This window comes from Biomphalaria glabrata, chromosome 1 (assembly GCF_947242115.1).
Source record: "Biomphalaria glabrata chromosome 1, xgBioGlab47.1, whole genome shotgun sequence".
Classification (NCBI taxonomy): domain Eukaryota; kingdom Metazoa; phylum Mollusca; class Gastropoda; family Planorbidae; genus Biomphalaria; species Biomphalaria glabrata.
This window is the reverse complement of record NC_074711.1, coordinates 14,728,925-14,742,233: the sequence shown is the minus strand read 5'-3', so window position 1 is coordinate 14,742,233 and position 13,309 is coordinate 14,728,925. Positions and strand designations below refer to the sequence as shown.

Sequence of the window (13,309 nt, the reverse complement as noted above, 5' to 3'; positions counted from 1 at the left end):
TTTTTTTCCGTGGGGGGCCTCCCCCCCGCCCCCGAAAAAAATCCTGGCTACGCCCTTGATATAGATCTAGATCTAGGAGCTGATACATTTTCTCTGCCTATATAGATTCATAGAATGACGCTCTTATGAGGAAGAGACAACGAAACTTGTTATGACGTCACCGATTTTTGCTATAATTTCCCACATTCCACCATGCTATAGTCATGGTAAACAACATGGCCCCCATTCAAAAAGTTAAAGAATTAAATCACCAATGTTCGATCAACGAAAATGTTATCTAGTGATTAATAATCCTCATCGAATCGGTGCTAGACTTTTGATCTGTTAGGTAGAGGGTAATAATATAAGCCTTTTGATCTAGATACTTAGATCTATCTTACTATCGAATCTAGATCAGTAGATCTAGATAGATTTATTTATATAAATATAAACTAGATCTATATTTAATTTTTATTATAATAAATATTAATATTATTATTTAATAATTAATAATATTTTAATATATAATATAAAATAAAAATATTAATATAGGCTTACGTGACATAAGTATATTACTATATTAATTATAATAATTATATTATTATTATATATAGATCTAAATTATTTATTTTTTTCTATATCATGGGACATGGGCATAGCTGGGGGGGAAACCCCCCCCCCCCTGAAATAATGACTGATTTTTTGCTTTGATTTTGTTTATTTTAGGTGAGATTTTAATATTAAACCATCTCTTGCCCCAGCGCAGCCAAGGGGGTTTTGAGTTTAAAACCCCTAGCAGGGGGTTTTGAGTTTAAAACCCCTAGCAGGGGGTTTTGCAGCCTAATTCCCCTCTTCTATAAAAAAAACAAACAAAAAATAATGCAAATGACAATCCCCAAATTCCAGAGCATAGCTAAGGAAGGTTTTGATTTTAAAACCCCCTCCGAAATTTACTATAAAACCCCCTCTTCAATATAAAAAAGCAAATTACACACTGAGAATGCTATGAGCGTAGCCAAAGGGGGTTTGAGTTTAAACCCCCCCTTTCAGTGGGGTTTGAAGCTAAACAAAATAGCTCTTCAATATAAAAAAAGCAAATTACACACTAAAAAATCTTTGAGCATAACCAAAGGGGTTTTAAATTTAAACCCCCCATCCAATAGGGTTTGAAGCTAAAAATAATACCTCATCTATATAAAAAAAAGCAAATTATACATTCAAAAATCTTTGAGAGTAACCAAAGGGGTTTTAAGTTTAAAAGTTTAAAACCCCTTCAGCAGGGTTTGAAGCGAAAAAATACCTCTTCTATAAAAAAAAGCAAATTACACACTCAAAATGCTATGAGCGTAGTCAAAGAGGGTTTTGAGTTTAAACCCCCCTTCATCGGGGTTTGATGCTAAAAAATACCTCTTCAATATAAATAAAATAAAATGTAAATTACACACTAAAATTCTTTGAGCTTAGCCAAACCAAAGGGTAGTTTCAAGTTTAAATCCTCTCTTCCAGATGGCTTTTTTTTAGTTTAAAACCACTCCAGATGTTTTTGAGTTTAAAATCCCCCTATAGAGAGTTTTGAGGTTGAAAGCCCCCTCTTCACGTTTATTCTAAAGCAAACTACACTCACCAAATTCTATGAGCGTAGCTAAATAGGGTTAAAATAAAGTCCAGAGATTTTTTAGTTTAAAACCCCACAACAGATTATTTTGACGATAAAACTTCCATTTTCGATATAAAATCTAAAGCAAACTATAGTCACCTAATTCCAAGAGCATAGCCAAGAGAGGTTACAAAATTTCTACCAGTGGCTGGACTCCATTAATAAAGTGCAATGGATAGTCATCTGCCGAAATTGAAAAAGGCTAATTGTGGCTCAACAAAGATGGCTAAGACGGATTTTAGGAGTCAGTTTTAGAGAATGGGTCTCAATCAAGGAAATCCTATGCCGAACCGGGAGTCGACCCCTTGGTAAGGTTGTGACAGAGCGTCGTATGAGGTTTGCAGGACATGTATTCCGGCAAAATGAATTATGCATAATAAGAGTTGCGATGACATGGAGGCCATTACGAGGAAATCGCAAACAGGAACAACCTAGTACAACTTCCCGCCACACTTTCATGTAGGTCCTCAGAGCAGGTGGGAAGAGGCTTCAGACATTGCTAGTGACAGATTTTTGTGGAAACAGCTTGCCGCCCAATGAGCCGAACGGCGCGGGAGGATCTAAGTAAGTAAGAATAGCACAAGTTTTGAAATAAAACTTTTTAATAGCAGAATAATGCACTGTAGATACCTCAGAATATGCATTTTTGAGGCTTTCAATACCGGAAATAGTGCTTGGCGGCGGGGCTCTGCTCACAGCGCTCCCCCAGACCCCATTGTTTTAAAGGACGGGGAGTCTACAAATTTTCCACTAACTCCAGGAAGAACCTATTCTAGGGTATAATAAACGTCTCTGAAAGAATGAAGAGTCAGAATGTAATAAAGATTAATTATAAATACACACACACATTTATATATATATAAAAAATTTCACGGGGGGGGGCTACCCCTCGAAAAAAATCCTGGCTACGCCCATGATCTATATAAAATATAATATAATATCTGCTTCTGGAAAAGAAGATCTATGTCTCTGTGACGAGATGTGTCATTAGTAAATATTGTGGCTTGTTTATTTAAGTCTAGGGGAAATTTTATAAATTTATCCCGCTCACATATAAGATTTTGTACAGGCACACCGCAACTAACAGTAAGAACAGACCAATATTATAAGTTTATAAATAAAAATAATTTAATAAATGAAAGTTTACAAAAGATAAATGATCAAATAAAATTATAATCAAGAAATGAAATGAAGGTGCTAATATCTAACATAACTGCTCATCATGGATTGCTATTTATTGAGTGATTGGAATAGAAGAATGTTCCTATGTCTGGCTACTTATTTTCTTAGCTGCTAGCCCGTGGGTTGTGGGTCGTCTTCTGGCAGTCGAAGGACTGGCACTCTGAAGGATGAGTCATCCAGCTCTGTCTTAGGACATCGGCTCGGGATAGTCTCTATGCTGTAGGCAAGCTGGCTCTAGGGTGAGGCCGCTGCCTGTTTAGCAGTAGAGAGGGATGGTGCTGCAGACTAAGTTGTAGTGGGGTGGACCTCTCAGCTGTGGTCTCTAGCTCGTAGAGGGCCGTGCTAACTCAACACCAGTTTATCTCTGCAGCGAAGGTTGCTCTAAGCGGTCGGCCTTAGGCACTAGCTATTGGGCAGTGGACAGTTTGGGCCAGGTACTGGGCAGTATAGGGCACTGTGGACACTGGGCAATATTTTATGGCCAAGGACACTAGGCAATGCCTTCTTGCTGACAGGTATGTAATTGGGGGGGGGGGGTATCTGGTGTGGTTGGCTTTGGTTACAGCTTTAAGTGGAGATCTGGTAGTTATAGTAATATAGCAATCGGGTGTAGCAATCGTGCGTAGCAACCAGGCCGTTTGTCCCTAATGAAACCTCACTAATAAACTTCCTAACTGAGGAGACTGTATGAGTTCTAGCGGGCCTAACTTAGAATGCTCTGGTCTCTCTATATATATAGATGGGACTTTTCGTTTAACGAGTTTGGAAGAAAGCTACGTGATTTTCTCACATGTGTCTAAGCACTGGACATGTCAGGCGTCATGTCCGATTTTTGTCCGAACCGTGAGATTAGGGACTAAGCGAATATGTATCTGTCCAGCCCGAGTGCAATGCTATTCTTAGAGCGGTGTGTATCCTGCGGGGGGGGAGGGGGGAGAAATATGAGTGAAAAGTTATTAGGCCGCTGCATTTAGCGCTGGTGCTGCGACTATTGTGTGCTGGTCACCTGTACAGTGGTCAAAAATTAAAAGTTAGCCCTAGAGAAGCTAGTTAATGTTTTACGTCGAGATTCGTCTCGTGAGAAACAGTGCGAGGGGAGATAAATCCTAAAAGAAATTAAGTATGGGTGGACATGAAAATAATTGATAAAATTAAAAATAAAAGTTTCTCACGATTTGCTGGGAAAAACTCAAATGAACTTTTGCATGCAAGTTTCGTATCGTCACAGTCTCAAGTGATGTGAATTTCACTTTAACTTACACTAAAGTGACTAATAAACGCACCCGGTCTGTTAAGACACAAGACTCTTCAAAAATAAGTAGACACTCTCACAGTCTCAGGTTCTATCTTATAAACACTTAAACTTAAATATTCTTAGAAAGAATGTAATCATAATATTTGAAACTCTGTTCATGACCATATTTTCTGGCTTCCTAATTTTTACCCTCCTTCCATTTAATATCCACATTTGCACCATTTGTCATTCGCACTATGACCATAACAGCACCTAAGTGGAATGCTTTTTATAAAATGTTTAATAAATTTTTTTTTGACTTTTTATTATATATAAATTTAATTTTAGATTTACATTTTTTTCAGATCATTTAATAACATTTTTATACAAATATTTAATCATCAAACATTTTGTTTTCCTTTTCAGTTGTAGTATCTGTTAAAAATAAAACATAATGGCAACATCTTCACATTCTACTAAGAGGGCTAACTCACTAGGCTCAGCTGGATCTCGAGGGTCAAGTACTCCACCTTCCAGTGCAGGAAAGTCTTCAAGCAGACGTACAGAAACAGACAGTCGACAAGTTACAAAGACAACGAAGCAGCAGAAACCTTCAGACAGGCTTAATCCTAAAACAGTTGATCCAGTAGGTCTTGTTCTTTTGGTTTGATTGCATATAAACATGTAGTTTTATTTATTTGACTCAAATTCAGAAAAGTTTATTAATATCTATGTGGTTGAAGTTTTAGACACTTATTTAACTTAAGCTGCAGATAAAGAAAGACATATTAATGTCAGTATTGAATAGAAACATTAATATCTAGTTCCAACAATAGAAAACATTTTTTATTTAATTCAAAATATATTTTAAGTTTTAAAAGTTCTTATATTATATATATAAGGCTTGTCTTCGAGTCAAAAAATTAGTGCCCCACTGCAACCCACATACTTTGCCACAGCCTGTGCAGACATAACCATTAATTGTCCGCCGGTGGTATATATATATAGATCTATATTTTACTGGCACAGTACGAAATCTGGCTTTCTATAGACTAATAGAGTACCTAATGCTATCAGGCAAAGTTAGGAAATAACTTCTCCGTTTCCTGCTGTAAATCAAGTCATTCTATACAATGTCTAGACAAAGTAGGAAATGTAGAATTGTTTCCTACTTTGTCTGAAAACACCAGGCATTCTATTTTATTAAAATATGTATGTCTCACAAAAGAAATTTTCTTTTAATTTTTAATTTTACATTTTTGGTTTTCAGTTTTTTGATGCTGCCAAATCTAAGTCAGCCTTTGCTTCAGTGTATGCCAATGGGGGTGTTCCATGCAGGTAAGATTTACACAACAATGTCCTTTGTTAAGAAGTGAGGGTAATAACATTGTTTAATTTTCTTTCTCATTATCTTTTATGCTGAAAGATTATTTTAATGGCAAGTCAAAGTTATTGCTCTATTATCAGGTTGGTACATGGCAGTGTCAAACACAAACTGGCTTGGGACACACCCCCTGAGCAAGTTCCATTCGATCCAGTGCTTGTTACATTGGCAGAGGTGACTGTTTTCTTTTGTATGACTTAGTATATAGCTTCTTGACATTCATGTGTTTCTTTTCTACTCTATTAGCTGAACAAATTACATTGGGTTGCTATTATACACAAAAATTAGACACACACACATATATACATACATATATAATGCAACCATTCTATCAGGCTCTCTGCAAAAACTACATGACACAACCAATTTAAAGAGCTTGAGAACTCAGGCTCCAAATAACATGGCTCTGTCTAAAAAATTCACAACCTATACTGTGCAAATGGCAACTCAATACACTGACTGTACAAATGCTTCCCCCCCCCCCTCCCCGAATGTACTGCTGTGTGAATGAAACTCTACTGACCACTATGTCTCATCCTGGACTCTACTGCTTGGGACAGACTTCACACTGGACTCACTGTAATGATAGTGTTCAATTCACAGATCTTTCCTGAACAGCTCGTTTCTTGATCAATTTATGCATAATAGTAAATAGTGCAATAGTTTTTGTGTTTTTTTTCATTATTCACTCTGTCAAAAAAGTTATATAAAGCAAAGTTATTATTTTATTTTCTGTTTTGTTTTTTGTGTTTTTTGTTTTGGATATCTTGATTACTTTTATTTTTTATTTATCATTTATAAATACACATACAAATTAGTTCTGTCCACAAATAACATAATTTGTTGATCAGCACAGAAGACATTAGTTGGGGAAAAGTAAAGACGGTTGGTCATTGTGCTGGCCACATGACACCCTCGTAAACCATAGGCCACAGAAACAGATGATCTTTTCATCATCTGCCCTATAGACCACAAGGTCTGAAAGGGGAACTTTACTTTTTTTTACAGAAGATATATAATCATTAAACCTATTTGTTGTTATCGTTTGTCAGGGTCTGAAGGAAACTGTTCACCCATACACCTTTGTGTCTTTCACTGGGTTCACCACACTACTGAGTACACCTGGAGCCTCACAGAAAGCTACACCACTGCTACCAAAGCTAGCACCACCAATCAGAGCAGCTTTGGTAAGTTAACATTGTTCATGGTTTATAGCAGCAGCATTGTTAAGAGTTGGTGTCACCTAGGTGCTATAAGCTCATGGTGTCATCTCATCACTCCCCCCACCCTTTTTTTTTCCCCCCCCCCAAAAAATATTTTTCTTTTCCTAATAAAATGTGTTGTTTATTTTTTTTTTATTTTATACAATAGTCAACTACTTTCTTTGATTGGTACATAGTTAAAATATGTGTTGCATTCATTTAACAAAAAATACTATTGCAAGAATTGATTAGGCTTAGACAACATTACAAAACCTTGAAGACAAAAAATATTTGAATGAAATCCATTTATATAGCTGAAGCTACTGTTTAACATCTCTCTTAAACTGTAATCTCCCCCGTACAAAGCATTCTTCTGCATTCTGCGCTTCAGAAATGTTTTCTCATCCCATTCTCCTAAAAAAAATATGATCATTTTATAGTTGTTCAGCAAGACATCTGTTAGGGGGCATGTTTTTTCACACAAAAGATTTCAACAGAACAATGGTACATCAAACAGTAGAAATTGGACTGTTCTGGCATAAGAATGAAAGATAAACTCTAACATAATAATATCAAAAAGGAATAAAAATGTCTTTTTCAAAAGGCCATTCTTGTTGCAGATAACTCTTATGAAAACAAGTTTGAAAAATCCTACTTAGAAGATAAAAAAACATAAATTAGTTAGTTAATTTTTTTTTTATTTCATATAAAGGCCATTTTTAATAATCAGTGCTCATGTATGGATTTATAATTAAAATGCAAGGCTACAGATTTTTTTGACTTTGGGGAAAAAAGAATTTGCAACTCTTTTGTGAGCACATTATATCCTTCTAGAAATGCCCCACAGTTTGACAAATTTTAAGTTTTGCATGTTGTGGATATTTTCATCAAATTTCAACTAAAATTTTGTTAGCTAAAATAAATTATTACAAATTTTAAATTTCAACCACAATTATTTGTAGCAAAAAAAAATATTTTAAGTTACAGAAGCAAGTTTGTAGCTACCATTAATTCTTTTTAAAAAAATTGTCTGGTTTTGCAAAAAAAAAGTTATAAATAAAAAAAAAGTTCCATTTTGGTGTCACCCCTAATCAGCATTTTGTCCACCAAGGAGGAGTCCTATCCCCAACACTTTTCCTAATATTCATAAACGATCTAAATCAAAACCTACCAAGAAAAGTTAAAAGCAGCATGTATGCAGATGACCTTGCCTTAATAGCACAGAAGAATATGTAGGAACATTGAAATTTCGATTACAAGATGCTCTTGATAAACTCAATAATTGGTCCAAAGACTGGGGCATGTCCATCAACACAAAAAAGACAACATATACCATATTCTCACTGTCAACAAAACAACAAACAATAAAATTAACATTAGATAAGGAAGCTTTAAAAAAAAATGACAGCCCTACTTATCTTGGAGTCACCTATGACCCGAGACTAACCTGGAAAAACCAAATAGATAAAACACAGAGTAAAGGCATCCAGAGACTATCCCTCTTGAAAAAATTAGCTGGCACAGATTGGGGAGCTAATCACAACATCCTGAAAAAGACCTATACCAGTTATGTAAGACCTGTACTAGAATATGGTGCCACAGCATGGGGCTCAGCAGCCCAAACCAACCTAAGAAAAATAGACAAGGTTCAAAATATTGGTCTAAGGATAATGACAGGAGCAATCAAAACAACACCCATAAGAGCTATGGAGGAAACCGCTGCCCTGATCTCTCTGGATGAAAGAAGAGAAATAAAAATCCTTTCCCAATTCACTAAATTGGAAACCTTGGAGAGGCACCCACTCAGAACAAAAATCCACAAAACTGGCACAAAAAAACGTCTCAAAAGAACCAATTTCATACAGGAATCTCTAAACCTAAAAAAGAAACACCAACTTGAAAAAATTACTCTGGAATCCTCGATACACTATAATGAATCTCCACCCTGGGACGAAAGCCCTCTTCCTACTATAAGGGACCATATTGAAAACATAAAAAGAAAATCTAATTACAGACCAACAGAGCTCAAGGAAATAGTGAACTGTTTTCTACATACCAATTACCCTCGCAATCAGTGGATCAGAGTTTACATGGATGGCTCATCCCATAAAGCCACCACAAATGGAGAAGCTGGAATACTTATCGAATGGCCAGATGGAGGAAAACTAGAAAAATCCATTGCAACTGGAGAGCTCTCTGACAGTCACAGAGCAGAAAGGGAAGCACTAGCTGCTACCTTGCTAGCAAATCATCCAAGTTCCCCTCACAGTCAGATTGTCTTTCTAACAGACGCGAAAACAACCCTCCAAAGCTTGCAAAACTCTGATTCCCCTTATATTAAAAACCTCAGAACAACACTTACAAAGCTCAACAACAGCAAAAAAACTGTTATTCAATGGATACCAGCTCACATACAACTAGTAGGAAATGAGAAGGCTGACACACTCGCCAAGAGTGGGAGAACAAACTCACAAGTAAACTCTGCACTCTATCCAGAAGAAATGAAGAAATTAATTGTAGATAAAATAAATGAGAAATAGACGAGCTCCCATCCAAATCACAATAAAGATGACGCTTACTATAAGCTATCCCGACAAGACCAACGTCTAATCTTTCGACTCAGGACCGGACACAACAGAATGCGACAACACATGTACCGGAAGCTCAAAATTGGAACCAGTGAAATCTGCCCATGTGGAGTATCACCAGAAAATGCCGACCACATCCTCCAAAACTGCTCTCTCTACCAAGAGGCCCGTATAAGACATTGGCCCCAAATCACCCCAATAGAAAGAAAACTATATGGAGAGCTCTCTGATTTGGAAACCACTGCGCAGTTCATCTCATGTATTGGTCTAGTCATATGAACACTCCATCATAACAATGAGAACGATGAAGAAGAAGAAGAAGCATTTTCTGGACTGGTCTACACCTCTTGCATACCACTAGATATTCTACTGGCTCACTGCTGTAGTAATGCTTAATGGGTTTACTTTAAGGGAAAGAGAGAAGTACTTTTTTAGAATGGGACAGACATTTCTTGAACTTCTTGTTGTCATTTTATAATTTTCTAAGTACTGTTCTCAAAACATTTTATTTCCTAGAGTCATAAAGATGATGCTGTATTTGAACGAGGCATGGAGTGTCTAACTCAGCTGAGTTCTGTTGTCGGTCCGGCTTTAAATCCTTATGTAAAGACGGTTCTAATGGCTGTAAGTAAAAGTTTTATTACATTTTGTCGCAACTATAATCTTTGAAGTTTTCAACTTATAATCAGCTAGCACAGAATGCAAGTCTTAGAGAGTTCACTTGAATGATAATTTTTCAACTGATCACTTGTGCAACTTTCCTTATTTTATAACACTTCTCCACTTTTTAAATTATTCTTCCAATCTGATCTTGCTATGGTCTGATGAGCTCATCTGAATGAGTTTATAGCCTCAGAGACCATTATGTTATTTGATGTTGGGCAAGTTATATTTACTGAAATCCTATAATGCGGGGAGTCTTGACCAGTGCAATATTGATTTAATTTTGATGACTTAGTGATGCTCATCACAATAATACATAAACAATGTTATTCTTTTCTTTCTTATTGAGCTATGACAATATGTATGTTTATGCACTCTATGTTTAGTGCAGGTAATTGAACATCCTCTGTGAGATTTGTTTCTATCATGGTGGCTGATGCTTTATTTATTTTATTTAAATGCTACAGCTTCTTGTTGAACACAGCATTCCTTTTTTTTTTAAAGTCATTTCTTTAGATTCAGATTGTATCTCTTTTCAAACTTTGAATATTTTTCTATATGAAATTTAGAAATAACTTAATATATGTAATGTATTGATATGAACATAGAAAATAACTGCTCTGGTTATTTTGACTTGAAGCTTTCTAAACGAACTATGGATAAGAAATACAAAGAGAGAGTTACAGAGACCCTGCAGCAATTAGAACAGCATGGAGGCAAGGTAAAACTGTTTAAAGTTGTGTTACTTTATAGTTGGCATCATGTATTTATATCAGTATTTATTTATCATACTGTAAAACTAAAATGTACCTTTTTTTTATGTTACAGGAAGTGCTGCCAATCATTAAATCTAAGGTGCCTACCTATTGCTCTATATTTGGATGAAATTGTAACTTGACCTAAGAAGCTAGCTGTGATAACTCAAGCATACCTTGTCATTTCTTAACATCTGATGTTTTTGTGTGTCTCCCTTAGTCTTAGTATTGACAAAGTATTTAAGGCAACACTTTTTGTTTTATTAGGGCTGTCAGGTTATAATATAATTGGACAGCTCACTTTCTCTTTTTTTTTTTTCACTTTAATTTACTGAAAAGTCAATCTGTTTTTGCAGTGTTTCTAATCAAAGGTGTCCATTTTTAGTGACAACTAATTGCAGGCTAATAAGGTCCTGATGCTGTGTTCTCACACTCTTGTCTCTCTAGTGTATCTCTTGGCTGTAAACAGCAAAATATCTTAAACTGAGATGTTCTATGCACTGTTTTGTTTCTCTGATCTTCAAACAGAAATATTAGTCAATCCTATGTTGAACTTGTGTGTAGCATTCAGCCATTAGGGTAATAATTCTATTGAACAAACTATTGCTGCGGTTTACCTATGTCTTACTTGAGACTCTTTATGTGCACAGTGTATATAAATTATAAATATAAGTCATTGTTCATTTATATATTTATAATGTTTGTAATATAGAATTTAATACACTATTCATGTGTGTGTTGTTTACTGTATTTCTGTTACAATGTACTTTATTGTATTTCTGTTACTATGTACTTTATTGTATTTTAATTACACACATCATAGGGATACCACTGATCTCCTCGTCACTGCTATACATTAATGCAATGACCAAAACACCCGTCTGCAGATCAAAAACAAAATTATTTACATTTCAGGCACCCTCCAACCTCACGGGATCAACAACCAACACACTTTTATTTAAAATGCGATGGGCACTAACACCACCCCCTTTTCCCATTCATCTTTGCCTGACATCTCCGCCCCCTTCTGATTTCCCCCGCTTTTACACCAGTGTAGCTCATTTCTTTTCTGCCTCGATAGAGAACAACATTGGACAGATAAGTTAACTTAGACTAATTTTGTGTTTATTGTTTGTCATTTTTTTTGTTTTGTTTTGTAGCTAATGAAGGCCTCGTTGCCCAAACGTCCTTTGTTTAACTTGGTCCGGCAGGGTTACATATATGCATGTTTTTCGTATTTTCTATACTTTATTGCTAGTAACAATTTGTTTATTATTTTTCAATTAGTATTTAGTCTTTGGAAAACATTTTGAAGCTAATTAGATGCCTTAACATCAAGTAAACTTGTATCAAGAAACAGTAGATGGACCCAAGACAAGAATTTATTTAATTCTTACTGGAATCTATTTAAGTATTAATGTTTTTTATTTTTGTTTTCCTAATGAGCCTTTCAAAAGTCCAGCATTGAGTCTTGAAGATATGTCACATGTAAAACTTAACAATACCATACTTCCACTTGTTATTTGAAATACTTTTGAACCTTACCCAGTTGTTGTCTGTTTAAAAAAAAAAAAAAGGCTTCCTTCCTAAGATGTTTTTCTTGACAACATAACACACTGTTACATTATATCAGAAATCATGGTCACACTTATTTCAGAAATCATAACCAAGTTCACAACAGAGATCTTGAAATTTATTCTTCAAAGCTGCATACTCTATCGAGAGGCCATAACAAGACACTGGCCCCAAAACACCCACATAGAAGAAAAACTACATAGACAACTGCCTGATCTTTGAAATAGGACTACTTTCCAATGGATGCACATGTAATTGGGGGGGGGGGGGATGATAAATTTTATAAGAAGACAATGAATTTTACAATCCAATCCTGCCAGATACTTTCTCATGGAAAAGAAAAAAAAAATACTGAAGTATATTTTGGCAGTCGAAATTCTTACCGTCTTAACAAAATTTCTTTTTTTACTTTCACTTATTAACCATATTACTAGGTCCTCAAGGCTCACAAAGACCTTCTTTCAGGGAACAGTACCCTAAAAAAGAGGCAGACAGAAAGCGATGGGAGCACAAGGAATGGACGGGCCTGCCATTAAGGGAGATTCTGTCCAAGGTAAATAACAAGATTGGAGAAAAAGGTTAACGAATCTTGTGTGGTGCCCCAAGGTACAACAGACTTAGGGATAGGTGAAGAGTGATAACATTGATATTTATCTCAGTCGGTAACTTAGGGATAGGTGAAGAGTGATAACATTGATATTTATCTCAGCCGGTAACTTAGGGATAGGTGAAGAGTGATAACTTTGATATTTATCTCAGTCGATGTCAGTACTGGACAACATGTAAGACGCAAGGGCAGAAGATCAGTTCTTTAAAGATAACAATCTGAACAGCAACAGACGAAGTCACTCTGGTTTTTGTTTGTGGTTACAGTACATCGTTACCTGCTTTGAGCATTTAGATCTAGTAAAATTACAGTCAATCGTCTGACGCCAAAAACAAATGAACAGGAGATATTTAGACTTGGCTGGAAAAAATATCATATTTGGCAATAGAATTTATCTCTAACTTCCCTCGATAGGGTAGTAAATTATAAGCCTTCAATGGTATCTTTCAAAACATCCATTCGATAGGAATTGTTCTGAACAGG

At 35.7% G+C, this 13,309-nt stretch overlaps 1 protein-coding gene across 3 annotated transcripts; it reads left to right on the top strand.

The window, feature by feature from the left end:
* The first annotated feature begins 169 nt into the window (after positions 1-169).
* On the top strand, positions 170-11,372 carry LOC106060453 (PACRG-like protein). 3 transcript variants are annotated; one of them, XM_056023988.1, is made up of 8 exons: positions 170-328; positions 4,479-4,698; positions 5,323-5,390; positions 5,520-5,610; positions 6,489-6,623; positions 9,743-9,850; positions 10,530-10,610; positions 10,718-11,372. In XM_056023988.1, exons 2-8 carry the CDS (start codon positions 4,507-4,509, stop codon positions 10,772-10,774), a joined length of 732 nt encoding a protein of 243 aa, XP_055879963.1. In that variant the 5' UTR covers positions 170-328; positions 4,479-4,506; the 3' UTR covers positions 10,775-11,372. The 3 variants fall into 3 exon arrangements, with proteins under 3 accessions (XP_055879963.1, XP_055879969.1, XP_055879978.1); XM_056023994.1 differs by having other exon boundaries at positions 176-335; XM_056024003.1 differs by lacking the exon at positions 170-328 and adding an exon at positions 1,679-2,200.
* Positions 11,373-13,309: the final 1,937 nt, after the last annotated feature.